The sequence below is a fragment of the Tamandua tetradactyla genome, chromosome 3 (genome assembly GCF_023851605.1).
Source record: "Tamandua tetradactyla isolate mTamTet1 chromosome 3, mTamTet1.pri, whole genome shotgun sequence".
Lineage (NCBI taxonomy): Eukaryota > Metazoa > Chordata > Mammalia > Pilosa > Myrmecophagidae > Tamandua > Tamandua tetradactyla.
In genome coordinates, this window is record NC_135329.1 from 170,708,799 (window position 1) to 170,728,891 (window position 20,093).

General features: G+C 35.3%; 1 protein-coding gene across 12 annotated transcripts in view; it reads left to right on the top strand.

Moving 5' to 3' along the window:
* The window catches only part of CCDC150 (coiled-coil domain containing 150), a 170,898-nt gene that overhangs the window by 58,865 nt on the left and 91,940 nt on the right, over positions 1 to 20,093 (top strand). For 11 of the 12 annotated variants that reach the window (XM_077154522.1, XM_077154523.1, XM_077154525.1 and 8 more), the window contains one exon: positions 6,024 to 6,107. The exons of the other annotated variant lie outside the window; for it this stretch is intronic. In XM_077154522.1, coding sequence (XP_077010637.1) covers positions 6,024 to 6,107 — 84 coding nt within the window. The remainder of the gene's footprint in view (positions 1 to 6,023; positions 6,108 to 20,093) is intronic. 12 annotated transcript variants of the gene reach the window in all.

Below are 20,093 nucleotides of genomic sequence, written 5' to 3' on the forward strand. Positions count from 1 at the left end.
AGGCCAAGAGATAGATTTTTATGTGGGCTTAATAAATATCATAAGTGATATTAAGTGCTGAAAAACACAAATATTTCTAACGTATTTAAATAGTTCCTCTTCCATAATTATGAGAAATAAACTAGTGTTTTCTCTGTCAGTCATTTCTATCCATTAGGCAGTCAGTAACAGAAGTCTGATTTCTAAAAGCTATTTGACAAGATCGATGCAATACAAATGAATGGTAGAGTTAAACATCTTTTCCAGGTAAAGGGGATTTAAAGTGGTGAGTGTTCTCTGTTAAGCAGCTGATAAGTTTCCTCTGTGCCTTTGACTATTTTTAAAAAGAAGTGATTTTTACTTGTATAAAATGAAAATAATCTTTGAAAGTTCCTTAGAAGGCCCTGATGTGAGAATGACTTCATCTGAGCTAAATTCTTTCAAACCCTGTTACAAACTGCTCATTACTTCAGCTATGAAAAATTACAGAGAGTAATCTAAATCCTCTTACTTTTTAATGGCTCCATAGCCGGACTGCCTAAATTTCAATTCTGGCTGTGACCTTGGGTATGATCCTTAACTGCTGAGCCTCAGTGACCTAATCTGTCAGAATGGGGATAATAATACTATTATTGGGAGGTTGTTTTGAATTAACCCATACATGTAAAACCTGGAGCAAATAGATAATATCTGTTAAATTCTTAGTATCTGAGCTGTCCCAGAAAAAAAGCCTGTAAATACCTAGTGGAGCAACAAGTTCCATTAGCAGTAATTCCTCTTACTATCTCAGACCAATCAACTTTCCTCTGCCCCAGGACTCAAAAATCAGCCATGTCCTTTGCTTGTTGGCCAGGCATCAGCTGGGCTTATCCTCACATCTGATTTTGGTCCCACTGGAAGACCACGTCTCAGGCTGCCTGATTCTTTCATGAATCCATGGCCAGTGGCCGTACCCTGTTAGTGACTGACAAATCTTGCCAGCAAATTTGGTCAGTATTCATTTTGCCTGCTGTCCATACCTCTTGATTCAAGTCTGCAGTGATAGCCCATACTTCAGTTCTAGCCTAGAGTTCTGTGTTTCCAGCTAAAATTGTCTCTGACCAAACTTGCCTGAAGTGGCTCAGCTGGTTATATGAGTTCAAGGAATGAGGTTGAGATTTCAGGGTTTGTTTCTGAACCTTAGCAATACCTCCCTTTTGCTATTCAAAGCTGCTATGTATTTTGTTCTGTGAGATTTAAAACTTTATGTTCTTAATAAAGGCTACTTTCTAGTATAGCGACTCAGTGATTTTTGGAGATATACATGTGAGTGTGTGTTGTGTATGCAACACCACAGTCTTGAATTCGGATAGACTGGTTTTAAACCCTGATTCCAGCCATTCTGTTTGAGCTGGGCCTGGTTCTTCACTGGTTTTCTGTACCAAGAGGATCTCCTCCAACTGTGGGGTTCCCACAACACACCATATCAGTATAATTACTACATTGTTTGGAAATGGGCCTGTTTATGCATCTGGTTTCACTCTCTTCCAATGCAAGAGCAGTAGTTACTTATCTTTATACTTCCCTTGCCTTAGCATAGTGCCTAATATGTGTTTCAAAAACACTTAATAGAACTTAAAGAGGGTCACATCTGTCTTGCCAGGCTGTGAGGATTCAATGTCATACAGTGCATAAGGTGTCCATTACAGAGTCTAGTGTATACTATGCATATATGAATGTTCTGTTTTTTTTCTCTCACATTTCCTTATTTTAGGATTATTTTGGCCATGTGGTATTTAATGAGGCTGCAATTTAAATTCATTACTGCAAGCAATCATGCAGGGAACCCCAATTAGAAAAGATCCAGATGGCAAGGATACTATTCCTGAATTCAAGTTGACTGACTGTCCTCCCCACTTCTCTTGTGGGTATTAAACATTCATTTTTAAAGAGTAACACCAGAGAGGAATATAATTCCCTGTGTGACTAGAACTTTAGTGATTTGAAATTAACAGTGAATTAAATGTAGTACTTCTTAAAACCAGGAGGACAGTTCAGTCAGTGTGCTGGTTGATTTGATTTGATGGGACCCATGCCATACTAATTGTTAAAGATTTTTCATAAAATCTCTGCTTACAGTCTCCTTATAAAATTGCTTTACCACAATGCCAATATCTCATTGATTTTAAGTATTCTTCTAATGGCTTCTGGTAAATTGTACAGTTCACCTGGATTTTTTAAATAATTTAAAAAATAATTTGTGTTTTACTATTGATCGTTGGCAACCTGCCTTCCTTATCTTAAAATCATTCTTTCTGTATTTGTTTTCTGCTTTCTCTAGAAGAGATGTCTTTGTATTTCTGAATGAAAATGTAAATAACTACTACCTTTTTTCTTTGTATCCTGTTTCTGAGGTGTGATTACTCGGTCTTTGTTCTACATATTAATAATCTTTATGGTATAACACCAAGATTATTTAAGCAAACATTAATCTCAGTTCTGCCTTCTATAACTCGGAATGTGAGATATTCACCCATTTAAGTGGTCTCTGTCTAATTTCTGGTCTTCCATTGATTCTCCCAAGTACAGGGCCTATTTAAACATCCGTAAACAGCAACGTAAATTGCTGCCTTAACTTTTTCCCTTAGCGACTGAGAACAATTGCTTTTTGTTTGTCTTATGTTTGAATAAATTGCCCTATATCAAACTTTATCACATTTTGAATCTGATGAATTTAGACAGCTTTTTTCTTACCTTTGTATTACCCTTCTCTTTGGTGGCAAAAAAAGGTGGAGGGGGGAATTATTATTTTAAAAGTGTATTTAAAAGATTAATAGAACTTTTCATGTCTTTGCCTAAAAGAGATAAATGTATTGAGGACGGAAGTGCCATTATTTTAAAAATCTCTAGACACCTCTTATAAGAGACCCAGACCATCTGAGTTATCCCCAAAAGGCCTTTCCACATTCTAAAAAGGCAATCCAATTTACTTTTAATTTAATGTTTATATTTGGTATAGGTCTCATATTTTAGGTTAAAAATAATTCTTGTTTTTTATATGATATGCCCATACTTTACAGAACATTGGAACACCTTAATTTATAGAATCCTTAACTGAATTTTAAGTTATTATATTATAACTGAATATAAGCGAGCTTTTATACTTATTGTAGCTTTGTTTCTGTAGCTTTATTGGTCATCCTCATGATTTATTTGCTACTGAAAACCTGATAAAAAACAGAATTCTAAATTATAACTTGTTGCATTCATGGAATTATTTCACATCATAGTTTCTAAAATAGAAGATATTGTGGCAAAAGGGACTGTATGTCTCCCATATAATAGACAGAAAGTTAATTGATGATTAATGTTATAATATATCATTATTAGCCTCCTATTTCTTGCTAACAGTGTATATTTCCCAAGGGTAATTTGGAAACCAATACTTTATTGATCTGAATGCTTTAAAAATATTTTTCTTTGCCTTAGGGGGAGCAACATATATAGTGATTTAAAAGAACTGTTAAAAAAAATTGAATGTACGAATATGCAGAATTATGTGTGAAATGTTGGTTCTGATGGTACTAGTGCTTAGATGGCTAAAATTATGTAGAAATTTTAATATAGAATGTACATAATTTTAGGGTAGACAGTTTACAAGGGTTAATCACTTTTTTCCATACATTTTTTTAAGCCTACAGTTTTTTTTTCAGTTGAAACTAAGAGAAGTATTTTAATAACATTTTCAAATAATTGTGGCTATTGTTCTTTGGTACTATATCAAAACTTGACAAGCAGTGGTTTATTAATGCTTGTAACAAGGTGCAAGCTGAAACCAAATCAGTGAGCATTGTCACACTTTGTTACATCATACTGTTACATTAAATGGTCAGTTTTGTACTTTGAATGAGTCTTTTACTTTTGTGTGATTTTCACACATTCATCAATTGTTAAATATTGTTCCACTGAGATACAAGGTTCTTCCATATATTAACACATTTCATTAAGCAATAAAAATGTATATTCAACACCCTTATCAGAAAGGTCTGTAATTATTGGGACTTTCCAGACTCACCATGCCTGTCACAAATTTTCCAAATTTCTGATTTTCTCTTGAAAGTTCAAATTTTACCATTGGCAATATCAGTTGTTTTCTTTGAAGTGGCAGACTCATTTCTTCCTCTTTTAAAAAAATTTATTGTTTTAACACATATACAACCCAAAATTTTCCCATTTTAACCACTTGCAATGATGTCTTAAATGTCCTAATTCTTTTAACCAAGGCATCTATCAAGGAGAAAATGATGCTCCAGAGTAATGTTCCCTTCTTATGAAGTGTCTGCTATTGTGAAAGTTTTTAAATATAGGAAAAAATTAATTGCATGTTTTATGGTAGTCTGGTTTGGAATGTATTTGTACTTTCATTTGAAAACAGGTATGTTGGATCCACAAAACTTAAAATGAGAAAACATATACTACAAAATGGTGACTAAGAAATATCTGTAACTGTCAGAGATAGCAACATCTCTGATGTAAATTATAATGTAATTTAATATATCTGCATACATGGTTTCATCTTTATCAGCTTTCCCAAAGTTGAACATAAAACAAAAGTCTTTGGCTTTAAAAACATAAAAAAGACCTCTTAATATATTATTTACAGGTTAGATAAATATAAACCAGAAGTAATGAATTATGTCAATATTAGTTTTTTATCAACAGTTAAAAATAAAAACTGTACCTTATTTCCTCTGGCTGTTTCTGAGGAAAAGGGCATATTAGGAAATAAATGTGATTAAAGGATTTTTGAATGATGAAAACATGTAGTTACAAGAAATATAGAACCTTCAGTTATTTTTTCTTCCATAAAACTATGTTTAATGCTTGATAAAGCAGTGACTTTAAGTCTCTGTTTTTGGTTTGCTAAAGCTGCTGGAATGCAATGTACCAGAAATGGATTGGCTTTTACAAAGAGGAATTATTAGCTTACAGATATAAAGTTCTAAGGCCATGAAAATGTCCCAATTAAAGCATCAAGAGGAAGATACCTTGACTCTGAATAAAGGCCACTGGCATCCAGGGCTCCTCTGTTACATGGGAAGGCACATGGCAATGATGATGTCTGCCAGTCTCTTGCTCCTGGGCCCTACTGCTTTCAGCCTCTGTTTTCAATGGCTTTCTCTCTGAATGTTTGTGGGTCCTTGCTTGCTTCTCCAGGGACACCTCTCTGAGCTCTCTGTGTCTTGTGTGTCCTCTAAGGATCTCCAGGGCTCCCCTGTCTCTGTGTGTGTGTCCTTCACTTGGTTTCATCTTTCTGCTCTTTATCAGTTCTCTCCAAAATGTCTTTGGACATTTCTTTTCTCTCTAAACATCTCTGAGCACTCTCATAAAGGGCACTAGGAAAGAATTAAGACCCACCTTGAGTGGGTGGGTCAGATCTCCTTGGAAACAGCTTAATCAGAAGGTCCCATCCAACAGTAGGTCTGCAACCACAAGAATGGATTAAAAGAACATCTTTTCTGGGGTGCGTAATAGATTCAAACCAGCAGGGTCTCCAACTATTTCTTCTGTTTCTTTTAAGTTTTCCTTTCTTCCTTTTTACTACAGGAATCAAAGTATCTCCTGTTGTCCAAGTGGTTGTGGTCATTTGAAGCTCCAGTTTACTTTAAAAATTTTATAGTGCTTCACAAATTGTATACCTGCAACCCCTGGTGAAACTGCAAAGGAATAGCTGACATAAAAAAAGAATATACAGGGCGGGCAACAGCTCACTGGCAGAGTTCTCACCTGCTGTTCCTGAGACCCATGTTCAACTCCTGGTGCCTGCCCATGCAAAAAAAAAAACAATATACAAATAAAAAGAAACACTTGGACTCTTTAGGCACTCAGACAGTGATCAATTCTCTATGGAAAGGAAAGACTAAGAAGCAACAGTAAAGAATAATTTTGAATCTTGATTTTGTTACTGTAAAAATGGTAAGGGTGTAAATATATTTATTGAAGAAGGGAAAACTGTAGTCCTTTCTATGCCTTAGAGCTACTGATACCTGTGTTTACTTCATCAGCTTGCCCAGCAGAGTGTGGAAAAGACCTTGGGAAAAATTACTGAGAGTAAAAATAAACTGGCCTATGAAAAGGGAAAACTCCAGGTATGAGATTTTATATTCTGATTTTGGTTATCTGACTTATTTAAATGTTTTTTTATTGTGAAACATAACATATATATATTTAAAAGCCCATCATTTTCAAAGTACATTTTAGCGCGTAATTACTGAATAGATTTCAAAGTTTGGTATGGGTTACCATTCCACATTTTCAGGTTTTTCCTTCTGGCTGCCTAATTGGAAGCAAAGAGAGATCTCATTATAGTAATTTAGTAGTCATACTCGTTTGTTAAATCCTATTTTCTCTGTTATCACTCCTCTTTCTCCTTTGATCCTATTCCCAATCTATAGGTGTCTTTGGGCTATGCCCATTCTAACCTTTTTTATGTTAAAAAGGGGTATCAACAGAATAGGATAAGGGGGTGGAATTAGTTGATATCTTGGAGAGGCTGGCCTCTGGGTATCAGAACTTATCTGGCTTAGGAACCCTCTGGAGGTTTTAGGTTTCAGGAAAGTAAATTTAGTACGTGAAACTTTTGTAGAGTCTCAGTTAGAGCCCTAGGTGTTCTTTAGGGTTAACAGGAATGATGTTTATTTGGGTATGGCAAACCATGGCAATTAGCAGTATTTAGCTGAAGCTTGTGTAAGAGTAGCCTCCAGAATAGTCTCTTGACTTCATTTGAACTCTCTTCACCACTGATACCTTATTTTGATGCGCTTCTTTTTCTCCTTTTTAGTCTGGAAGGCAGTGTCGATCCCTTGGTTCCAGGGCCAGGCTCAACCCCGGGAGTCATGTCTCCCACTGTCAGGGAGACTTTCACCCCTGAATGTTATATCCCACATATCGGGGAGGGTAATGATTTTCTTTGCAGAGTTGAACTTAGAGAGAGGGGGCCACATCTGAGCAATAAAAGTTGTTTCCTGGAAACAACTCCTAGTCAAAATTATAGGTAGTCTTAGCTTCTCCACTATATAAATAAGTTTCATAAGGGCAAGCCTCAAGATCAAGGGCTTGACCTATTTTCTTGGGAGTCCCTCATGTTTGAGATAGTACCAGGAATTTTCCAGGTGGGAAAATTTAATATTTCCATACTTTTTCTCCGGTCCCTAGGACTCTACCAATACATTTTAATTATCTTCCCAACATACTCTGGGATGTATCTGGGTATTACATTAGGCTGTATAGATTTATAAGCCCTTGTTCCCATTCTGCGCTCCATCTGTTTGGGTTGTTTAAATGAGCTATCAAGATAGGTTGATTTAGATTATGTGACAGGAAATTTAGGTTTTGACAAAATAAACCTCTCTGCCTTTGTTCTCATACAGTAGGTGAAGCTCTATAATACAGACAATATCATCCCTTGTCCTATATTCTGATTTACCTTAGTTCAAACCATATCAGTTTTGTTCTTATCTCTAATTGAAGCCGGATATCTTTTTTGGTTTCTTTGACTGTTGTTATATGTAGCAATGCTGAACTTTCAGAGCTGTAGAACTCCAACTCTGAGTCTAAGGTGTCACACAGGTACCTAAAAGTTCCAGGGAAATACCAGGTTATACACATATATAGCACAGCATCTCAGAATCTAGAAATGTACTTACAACTCCGAACTACATGCCATTGCTATAAGAGCTTACAACCTAGACCCCAATTTTCTTATAAGTATTTTCTAAAAGAGACCATACGATATTTGTTCTTTTGTTTCTGGCTTATTTTGCACCACATAATGTCCCCAAGATTTGTTCACTTCATTGCATGCCTCATGACTTTGTTCCTTTCTGCAGCTGCACAATATTCCATTATATGTAAACACCACAGTTCGCCTTCCTGCTTCTCAGTCAATATACCCTTTGGCCATTACATCCATTGGGCATCATGGATAATGTCCAAAATAAACAATCCATGTCCTACAGTATCCTAATTTAGTTGTACAATCATCAACTCTCTTAATTTTAGATAATTCTCATTACTTCAAAGAGAAAAATAACAGATAAACACACCTCACCAAATAACAAATCTAAATCTCTCCTTAACTCTTGTACCTCCACCCCACCTCACCCCCAATAATTTACCCTTGGTGTTGATTTGGTGCTGTTGCTGTCTTCCTGTTAACTGTAGGCCATATCATGCAATAGTAGTTTTCCCCCTAAATCCCTCTATTATTGACACTTTACACGAGATTAATAACTTTGAAGTAGTTAGTGCAAGAATTTATTTATATATGTAGTGTTAATCACTTGGATACATGGCTGTATATAATCCCATTCCATCATATTCACCTTCAGTATGGCAATATTACTTACAAGCCCACTAATGAATTACTATCACTGCTATCCACTTCCATACATTTAAGTTCAATCTCATTAGGTGACTGTTTATTCATCTCTAGCTTCTGTGTATCTCTACTTCCCCTATATTCTACATTATAAGCCTCTGAGTTTACTTCTACCAGGGTCATATTTGAGAACACATACAGTATCTATCCTTTTGTGTCTTGCTTATTTCACTCAGCATTATATCCTCTAGGTTCATCCATGTTGCTGTATACTTCAGGACTTCATTTGGCCTTACTGCTGCATATAATATTTCATTGTATGTATATACCACATTTGTAGATGGGCACTTGGTTTGTTTCCATATTTTGGCAATTGTGAATAATGCTGCTGTTAACATCGGTGTGCAAATGTCTGTTTGTGTCACTGCTTTCAGCTCTTCTGTGCATATACCAAGCAGTGGTATTGCCAGTCATAAAGCAACTCAGTCATTGAACTGTCTTCCACAGCAGCTGTGCTATTATATATTCCCACCACCAGTGAATAAATGTTCTAATTTCTCCATATCATCTCCAACACTGGTATTTTCCCGTTTGTTTAATAGCAGCCATTTTTTGGATGTGAGATGGTATCTCATTGTAGTCTTTCTTTTTAAATTTATTTATTAATTTAAAAAAATTTAACAAATGAACTAAAACATCAACATATATAATCAGTAATTCACAATATCATCACTTAGTTGCATATTCATCATTTCTTAGAACATTTGCATCAATTCAGAAAAAGAAATAAAAAGACAACAGAAAAAGAAATCAAACGAAAACAGAAAAAAAAAGATTATACATACCATACCCCTTACCTCTCGCTTTCATTAGCATTTCATACTAAATTTACTTTAACATTTGTTCCCCCTATTATTTATTTTTATTCCATATGTTCTACTCGTCTGTTAACAAGGTAGATAAAAGGAGCATCAGACACAAGGTTTTCACAATCACACAGTCACATTGTGAAAGCTATATCGTTATTCAATCATCCTCAAGAAATATGGCTACTGGAACACAGCTCTACATTTTCAGGCAGTTCCCTCCAGCCTCTCCCTTATATCTTGAATAACAAGGTGATATCTACTTAATACGTAAGAATAACCTCCAGGATGACCTCTCAACTCTGTTTGGAATCTCTCAGCCATTGACACTTTGTCTCATTTCACTAGTCCCCCTTTTGGTCGAGAAGGTTTTCTCAATCCCTTGATGCTGAGTCTCAGCTCATTCTAGGATTTCTGTCCCACGTTGCCAGGAAGGTCCACACTCCTGGGAGTCATGTCCCACATAGACAGGGGGAGGGTGGTGAGATTGCTTGTTGTGTTGACTGGAGAGAGAGGCCACATCTGAGCATCTCATTGTAGTCTTGATCTATATTTCCCTTATACTTAATGAAGATGAGCATCTCATGTTCTTTTTAGCCATTTTTATTTGTTCTTCAGACAAGTGTCTATTCATATCTTTTGCCTATTTTATAATTGGGGTGTTTTGTTCTTTTGTTGTTGAGTTGTATGATTTCTTTATTGTACAGGATATCAAACCTTTTCCAAATATTTTCTCCCATAGAGTTGGCTGCCTTTTTACTTTTTTGAGAAAGTCTCTTGAGGCATAGAAGCATTTGATCTTGAGGAGTTCCCATTTATCTATTTTTTTCTCTCTTTGCTTGTGCTTTAGGTGTAAAGTTTAAGAAACTACCTCCTATTCCTAGACCTTTAAGATGTTTCCCTGTATTTTCTTCTAGGAATTTTGTGGTACTGGTGCTCATATTTAGATCTTTGATCCACTTTTAGTTAATTTTTGTATAGAGTTTAAGGTAGGGGTCTTCTTTCATTCTTTTGGCTGTTGATATGTAGTTCTCCCATGTCCATTTATTGAAAAGATAATTCTTTCCCAATTCAATGGATTTGGTGGCCTTGTCAGTAATCAATTGACCATAGATTTGGTGGTCTGTCTCTACACTCTCAATTAAATTCCATTGGTCAATAGTTCTTTGTACCAGTACCATGCTGTTTTGACCACCATGGCTGTATAATTAGCTTTAAAGTCAGGAAGTGTTAGTTCTCCCACTTTGCTTTTCTTTTTTTAGGATATCTTCAGTTATTCAAAGTCTCTTTCCCTTCCAAACAAATTTGAGAACTAACTTTTCCAAGTCTTCGAAGTAGGCTGTTGAAATTTTGACTGGTATTGTATTGAATCTGTATATCTCTAGATCAATATGAGCAAAATTGACATCTTAACAACATTCAACCTACCTATCCATGAGCACTGAGTATCTTTCCATCTATTTATATCTTTGATTTCTTTTAGCGATGTTTCATAGTTTTCTGTGTACAGGCCTTTTGTAATCCTGGTTAAATTTATTCCCGAATACTTGGTTCATTTAGTGCTAATTTTCAATTTAATTTTTTCCTTAACTGTTTCCACAGCGAGGTCATAACTGATTTTTTGCACATTAATCTTGTATTCCACCATTTTGCTGAATTTATTAGCTCAAGTAGCTTTATCATAGATTTCTCCAGACTTTCCAGGTATAGAATCATGTCATCTGTAAATAGTGAAAATCTTTACTTCTTCTTTCCTATTTGGATGCCTTTTATTTCTTTCTTCTGCCTTATCACTCTAGCTAGAACTTCTAGTATGATGTTGAATAATAGTGATAACCATGGGCATCCTTGTCTCATTTCCAAACTTAGGGGGAATGCTTTCAATCATTCACCATTAAGAATGATGCCTGCTATGGGATTTTCATATATGCTCTTTATGATATTGAGTAAGTTTCCTTCAATTCCTGCCTTCTAAAGTGCTTTTATTAGAAAAGATGCTGAATTTTGTCAAATGCTTTTTCAGCGTATATCAAGATGATCATGTGATTTTTCCTTTTCAGTTTAATAAGCTGTATTACATTGATTGATTTTCTTGTGTTGAACCACCCTTGCATTCCTGGTATAAACCTCACTTGGTCATGATGTATAATTGTTTTTCTATATTGTTGGATTCAATTTGCTAGTATTTTATTGAGAATTTTTGTATCTATGTTTATTAGGGAGGTTGGTCTGTAATTTTCCTTTCTTGTAGCATCATTATCTGGTTTTGGTATTACAGTGATGTTAACTTCATAAAATGAGTTAGGTAGTGGTCTTTTTTCCTCAGCTTTTTTGAAGAGTTGCAGCTGGATGATGTTAGTTCTTTTTGGAATGTTTGGTAAAATTCCCCTGTAAAGCCATCTGGCCCTGGACTTTCCTTTGTCGGAAGATTTTTGATTACTGAATGAATCTCTTTATTTGTAATTGGTTTGTTGAGATCTGCTATTTCTTCTTGAGTCAGTGTAGGTGGTTTGTGTGCTTCTAGGAATTTGTCTGTTTCATCTAAGTTGTCTAGTTTGTTGGCATACAGTCATTTATGATATCCTCATATGATTATTTTTTATTTCTTCAGGGTTCATGGTACAACCTCCATCTTGTGTCTGATTTTATTTGCATCCTCTCTTTTTCTTTCTCAGCCTAGCTAGGGGTCCATAGGTTTTATTGATTTTCTCAAAGAACCAAACTTTTGGTTTTATTGATCCTATTGTTTTGTTATTCTTGTTGTTCTCCAATTCATTTCTTTCAGCTTTAATATTTATTATTTCTCTTCTTCTGTTTACTTTAGGGTTAGTTTGCTATTCTTTCTCTAGTTCCTATTAGGTCCTTGATTTTTGCTCATTGTTCTTTTTTAATAAAGGCATTTAAGGCCATAAATTTCCTGGCCAGCACTGCCTTTGGCATATCCCATAAGTTCTGATATAATGTATTCTCATTTTCATTTGTCTTCAGATATTTACAGTTTCTTTTTTGTTTTCTGCTTTGTGCCCCAGAATATGATCTATGCTGGAGAATGTTTCTTGAGCACTAGAAAAGAATGTATATCCTGATGTTTTGGAGTGTAATATTATTAAATTATTATTATTATTAATATTTTATTATTAATTATTAAATTATAATAAAATAATAATAATTTTATTATTTAATTATTAAAGTATTATTAAATGTTAGGTCTAAATTATTTATCAAAATAAGTCCTCTATTTCCTTTTTTATTCTGTCTGGTTTTTCTGTCTATAGAGGAGAGTGGTGTATTTAAGTCTCCCACTATTATTGTTGAAATGTTTATTACTCCCTTCAGTTTTGCCAATGTTTGTCCCATGTGCTTTGGAACTCCTTGATTAGGAGATAAACATTCATGATTGTTATTTCTTCTTGATGAATTGTCCATTTTATTAATATGTAATGTCCTTCCTTGTCTGTCATGACATGTTTACATTTAAAGTCTATTTTTCTGATATAGGAGTATAGCTACTCCTGCTTTCTTTTGTTTACAGTTTGCATGGATCATCTTCACTTTCAATCTCTGTATCCTTGGGTCTAAGATGAAACTCTTGTAAACAGCATATAGATGGATCATATTTTTTTAATCCATTCTTCCAATCCGTATCTTTTAATTGGTGACGTTAGTCCATTAACATTCAAAGCTTTTACTGTAAAGGCAGTTATTGAATCTACCATCTTATTATTGTTTTTTGTCAAATCTCTATATTCTTTTCCCTCTCTCTCTTTTTATCCTTTAAATTACCCTTACTGATATTCTTCAATTCTGTGCCCTCCTCCAGACCTCCCTCTCCTGTCTTTTTTTTGTGGGCAACAAAACTCCCCTTAGTATTTCTTGTAGGGCAGATCTCTTGTGGAGAAATTTTCTCAGCCAATTTTTGTCTGAAAATTTTAATCTATCCCTCACCTTTGAAGGACAACCTAGCTGGAAAAAGAATTCTTGTCTGGAAGTCTTTGTCTTTCAGGATCTTAAATATATCACACCACTACCTTCTTGTCTCCATCATGCCTGTTAAGTAATCCAAACTCAGTCTTATGTGGTTTCCCTTGTATGTAGTAGATAGTTTTTCTTGTGCTGCTTTCACGACTTTCTGCTTCTCTTCAACATTTGACAGTCTGTGACAGTTAGTGTGTGTCTTGGAGTAGGCCTATTTGGATTTATTCTATTTGGGGTTTGTTGGGATTCTTTAGTATGCATATTTGTCTTTTATAAGGGTTGAGAAGTTTTCTCCCATTATCTCTTCAGCTAATGTTCTTTACCATTTACTTGTCTCCTTCTGGAACACTGATGATTCTTATATTTGTGTGCTTCATATTATCCATCATTTCCCTGAGGTCCAGTACCATTTTTTCCATCTTTCTTGCCATTTGTTCTTTTGTGTCCTCTAAATTAATTATACTGTACTCTAGTTTGCTTGTTTTTTCTACCACCTCCTCAAATCTGTTGTTGTGTGTCTCTAGTGTATTTTTTATTTGGTCTACAGTATCTTTTGTCTCTGTGAGATCTGCTATTTTTAAATTTTTTCTTTCAAATTTTTCTATACGCTCTTCTAGTATCTTCTTGGCATCCTTATTTCATTAGATAACCCATTGAATTTATTTAGGAGACTTGTTTGAACATCTTCAATTAGTTGTTCCAGATTCTGTATCTTCTCCAGTGTCTTACTTTGGTCATTTGTCTGGGCCATATATGCATGCATCTTCATGTGCTTTGTAATTTTCTGTTATGTTCAGGCATTTGAGTATCTTGATAAGTTTATTTTTTTTAACTCTTTTAATTGTATAGTATAACATATATACAAAACAAACAAATAAAAAAGCAATAGTTTTCGAAGCACTCTACAACAGGTAGTTTCAGGGCAGATCCCAGAGTTTGGCATGGGCTACTATACCATCCTTTCAGATTTTTCCTTCTAGCTACTCCAGAATATATGAGACTAGAAGATTTGAATATTTTTTTATCACCACAATCTACTTTTTTTCCTTCTTTTTTGTGAAAAATAACATATATATACCAAAAAACCCTATAAATTTCAAAGCACAGCACCATGATAAGTTGTAGAATATACTTCAGAATTTGATACAGGTTACAATTCTCCAAAATTTTAGATTTTTACTTCTAGCTGCTCTAAAATACTGGAGACTAAGAGATACCATTTTAATGATTCAGCATTCATATTCGTTTGTTAAATCCTATCTTCTTTGTATAACTCCATCACCTTCGATCTTTCCATCCCTCCCTTTAGGGGTGTTTGGGCTATGGCCATTCTAAATTTTTCATATTGGAAGGGTCTCACTACTATGGAGTAGGAAGATGAAACTATCTGATGTTCTGCAGAGGCTATGGCCTCTAGGTTTCAGGACTTATCTGGACAAATGACCCATCTGGAGATTGTAGGTTTCTGGAAAGTTACTCTAGTGCATGGAACACTTGTGGAATTTTATAGATTGCCCTAGGTGTTTTTGGGGATTGGCTGGAATGGTCCTGGTTGGGGGTGGGCAGGTTATGATAGGTAACAAGGTTTAACTGAAGTTTGCATAAGAGCAACCTCCAGAGTAGTCTCTCAACTCTATTTGAACTCTCTCTGCCACTGATACTTTATTAGTTACACTTCTTTTCTCCCTTTTGGTTAGGATGGAATTGTTGATCCCATGGTGCCAGGTCTGGATTCATCTCTGGGAGTCATCCCCCACATTGCCAGGGAGACTTTCAAAAGCCCTCGTTGTCATGTTGCATGTAGTGGGGAGGGCAATGATTTCACTTGTAGAGTTGGGCATGGAGACAGTGAGGTCACATCTGAGCAACAAAAGAGGTCCTCCAGAAGTAACTCTTAGGCATGCCTATAGGTAGTCTAAGCTTCTCCACTACCTACATAAGCTTCACAAGAGTAAGCCTCAGGACCAAGGGCATGGCCTATTGATTTGGGTATCCCTAAACTTTGACATAGTATCAGGGGATTCCCCAATGGTAAGGTATAATAGTTCCATATTCGTTCTCCATCCCTCGGGACTTTGCCAATACTTTTTGATTATCTTCTTAATATACTCTAGGATGTATCCAGGCATTACAATAATCTACAAGATTAAAGGACCTCTTTCTTCTTGTGTTTCAGTTGCTCAAATGAGCTATACAGATAGGTTGAATTAGATTATGTGCTACAGGAAATTTCAGTTCCAGGCCAAAAAGTATGTATGGTTCTGAAATATAGACACTGTTTTCCTTACCCCTGTGTTCTGAATTACTTTAACCCCCAGCCTGTTCGGCTTCATTCCTGTCTCTAAATATCAGGTTATATATATAAAACAGCCTCTCAAAATCCAGAAATAATAATTACTACTCTGGACTTAATGTGTTTGCTCTAAAAGCTTACAATCTAGGCCCGTTTTCTTATAAGCATTTTCTAAACATGACCATACCATTGTTGTTCTTTTGTTTTGGCTTATCTTGTCTCACCAAATGTCCACATGTTCATTCACATCACTGCATGCCTTGACCCACATGTTCATTCATATTGTTGTATGCCTCACGACTTTGTTCCTTTTTATAGCAGCACAACCTACGTTCATAAGTATACACTATCATTTGCCAATCTACTTCTCTGTCAGTGCATCCTTCAGCCACCTGCATTCATTAGGCATCATGTAGAGGACCCAAAGTTCACCATCCATCAACATTCTCAATTTTAGATAATTTCATTGTCACCAAGAGAAAGAAAACCAATAAACATATCCTCACCAAATAGGAAAACTAAACCTCCTCTTAACTCTTGTCCCTCCCCACATTATTTACCTCTGCTATTGCTGTGGTAGTGCTGATGGTTTCCTTCTGAGCATAGCTCATAGCATGCAGTAGCAGTTTTCCCCCTGTACCCTGGACTTAAACACTCTTTATACAAGAATCATATCTTTGAAGTAATTCTTGCAAGAACTAATTTATATTCGTTGTGTGAATCAATGGGACACGTATGTCTATACTACCCTTTTCAATCTTGTTCATCTTCAATATGGTAATATTACTTATAGGCCCACTAGAGAACCACCTTGACTCCTTTCTATTCCCTTATATTGGAGTTCAACGTCATTAGCTAATGATTCACCCATCTCTAGCTTCTATGTATCTGTAAGTCCCCTATATTCTGTATTATTAGCCTCTGATTATATATTTATGCTGGTTATAAAAGTGGAATCATACAGTATCCATCCTTTTATGTCTGGCTAATTTCACTCAGAAGTATGTCCTCAAGGCTCATCCATCTTGTCATGTGCTTCAGGACGTCATTTTCTCTTACTGCTGCATAATGTTCTGTCATGTGTATATACCACATTTTGTTGATCCACTCATCTGTTGATGGGCATTTGGTTTGTTTCCATATTTTGGAAAATGTGAATAATGCTGCTATAAGCATCAGTGTGCAAATGTCTGTTTGTGTCATTGCTTTCAGCTCTTTTGGGTATATACCAAGTAGTGCTATTGCTGGGTCATAGGGCAACTTGATATTTAGCTTCCTAAAGAACCACCAAACAGTCTTCCATAGTGGCTGCACCATTGTACTTTTCCACCAGCAGTACATAAATGTCCCAGTTTCTCCACATCCTTTCCAACATTTACAGTTTCCTTTTTGTTTAATAGCAGCCATCCTTATAGGTGTGAGGTGGTATCTCATTGTAGTCTTGATCTGCATTTCCCTTATAGCCAATAAAAATGAGTATCTCTTCCTGTGCTTTTGAGCCATCTTTATTTGCTCTTCAGAAAAATGCCTATTCATATCTTTAGCCCATTTTATAATTGGGTTTTTTCTTCTTTTGTTGTTGAGTTGTATGATTTCTTTGTATATACAGGAAATCAAACCTTTGTCTGATATATGATTTCCAAATATTTTCTCCCATTGAGTTGGCTGCCTCTTCACCTTTTTGATAAAGTCTTTTGAGGTGCAGAAACATTTTATTTTGAGGAGTTCCCATTTATCTATTTTTTTTTCTTTTGTTACTTGTGCTTTGGGTGTAAGGTTTAGGAAGCTACCTCCTATTACTAGGTCTTGAAGATATTTCCCTGCATTTTCTTCTAGAAGCTTTATGCTGCTAGTTCTTACATTTAGGTGTTTGATCACTTTGAGTTCCTTTTTTCTGTAGGGTATAAGATAGGGGTCCTCTTTCATTCTCTTGGCTATTGATATCCAGTTCTTCCATGTCCAATTATTGAAAGGACTATTTTGTCCCAGTTCACAGGATTTGGAGGCCTTGCAAAAATTGACTGACCATAGATTTGGTTGTCTGTTACTGCACTTGCGATTCAATTCCATTAGTCAATGTTTCTATCTTTGTGCCAGTACCATGCTGTTTTGACCACTGTGGCTTTATAATACATTTAAAAGTCAGAGAATGTTATTTATCCCACTTTGTTCTTCTTTTTTAGGATGCTTTTAGCTATTCGGGATCTCTTTCTCTTCCAGATCAATTTGGTAGTTAGCTTTTCCAAATATTTAAAGTAGGTTGTTGGAATTTTGATTGGCACTGTGTTGAGTCTGTAGATCAATTTGGGAAGAATTGACATCTTAATTATATTTAGCCTTCCCATCAATGAGCAGGGAACATCTTTCCACCTATTTAGATCTTCTTTCATTTCTTTTAGCAATGTTAGGTAGTTTTCTGTGTACAAGTCCTTTACATCCCTAGTTAAGTTTATTCCTAAGTACTTGATTCTTTTAGTTGCTATTTTGAATGGAATTTTTCCTTAACTGACTCCTCAGCTAGGTCATTGCTTATGTATAGAAATGTTACTGACTTTTGAACATTAATTTTATATCCCACCACCTTGCTGAATTTATTAGCCCTAGTAACTTTATTGTAGATTTCTCAGAATCTTCCAAGTACAGAATCTTATCATCTGCAAATAATGAGAGTTTTAGTTTTTCCTCTCCACTTTGGATGCCTTTTATTTCTTTTTCCTACCTGATTGCTCTAGCTAGAACTTCTAGCACAATGTTGAATAATAGTGGTGACAGTTTGAATCCTTGTCTTGTTCCTGAACTTATAAGGAAAGCTTTTAGTCTCTCTCCATTGAGTATGATGCTGGCTATCAGTTTTTCATGTATATACCCTTTATCATACTGAGGAAGTTACCTTTAATTCCCATCTTTTGGAGTGGTTTTTTTTTTTTTTTTCAGAAAATGATGCTGAAGTATGCTTTTTCAGCATCAATTGAGATGATCATATGATTTTTCCCTTTTGATTCGTTAATGTGCAGTATTACATTAATTGATTTTCTTGTGTTGAACCATCCTTGCATTCCTGATATAAACTCCACTTGGTCATGGTGTATAATTCTTTTAATGTATTGTTAGATTCGATTTGCTAACATTTTATTGAGAATTTTTGCATCTATGTTCATTAGGAAGATTCGCCTATAACTCTCCTTTCTTATAGCATTTAATGCCTAGTTTGGGTATTAAAATGATAATAGCTTCATAGAGTGAGTTAGGTAGAGTTCCTTTTTACTCAATTTTTGGAAAAGTTTGAGGAGGATTGGTGTTAGTTCTTTTCGGAATTTTTGATAAAACTCCTCTGTGAAGCCATCTGGCCCTGGGCATTTATTTGTGGGAAGATTTTTGATGATTGATTGGGTCTCTTTACTTGTGATTGGTTTGTTGAGATCTTCTGTTTCTTCCTGAGTCAGTATAGCTTATTTGTGTGTTTCTGGGAATTTGCCCATTTCATCTAAGTTGTCTAGTTTGTTGGCATATAGTTATTCATGGTATCCTCTTATGATTTCTTTTATTTCTTCTGAGTCTGTGGTAACACCCCTTCTCATTTCTGATTTTGTTTATTTGCATCCTCTCTTTTTTTATTTTATCAGCCTTGCTAGTGGTCCATCAATTTTATTGATTTTCTCAAAGAACCAACTTTTGGTTTTATTGATTCTTTCTATTGGTCTTTTGTTCTCCCATTCGTTTAATCTTTACTATTTCTCTTCTTCTGTTTGCTTTGGGGTTAGTTTGCTGTTCTTTCTCAAGTTTCTCCAGGTGTGCTGTTAAGTCCTCAATTTTTGTTCTTTCTTGTTTTTTAATATAGGCATTTAGGACAATAAATTTCCCTCTCAGCACAGCCTTTGCCACATCCCATAAGTTCTGATAAGTTGTATTCTCATTTTCATTCATCTCCAGATAGCTACTGATTTCTCTAGCAATTTCTTCATTGACCCACTGGTTGTTTAAGAGTGCATTATTTAATCTCCATATATTTGTGAATGTTCTTGTTCTTTGGTGGTTATGGAGATCCAGCTTCATCCCATTATGATCAGAGAAATTGCTGTGAATAATTTCAATTTTCCAAATTTATAAAGACCTGTTTTGTGCCCCAGCATATGATCTGTCCTGGAGAATGTCCCACGAGCACTAGAGAAGAACGTATATCCTTGTGTTTTGGGGTGCAATGACTTATATATGTCTGTTAGGTCTAATTTTTTTTATCAAGTTATTTAACTTCTCCATTTCCTTGTTAATCTTCTGTCTCGTTGTACTATCTATAAGGAGAGTAGTGTATTGAAGTCTCCTACTATTATTGTTAAAATATCACTCCCTTCAGTTTTGTCATTGTCTATCTCATGTACTTTGGAGCTCCTTGATTGGGAGCATAAATATTTATGATTGTTTATCTTCTTGGTGAATTGACCTTTAATTGGTGTATAGTGTCCTTCTTTGTCTCTTATGATGTTACATCATATGTTATGGTTACAACTTGCACATAAAATCTTTTTCAGTCTTTTGTATCCTTGTGTCTAAGATGAGTCTCTTGTAAGCAGCATATAGCTGGATTAAGTTTTTTAATCCATTCTGCCAATCTGTATTTTTTAAT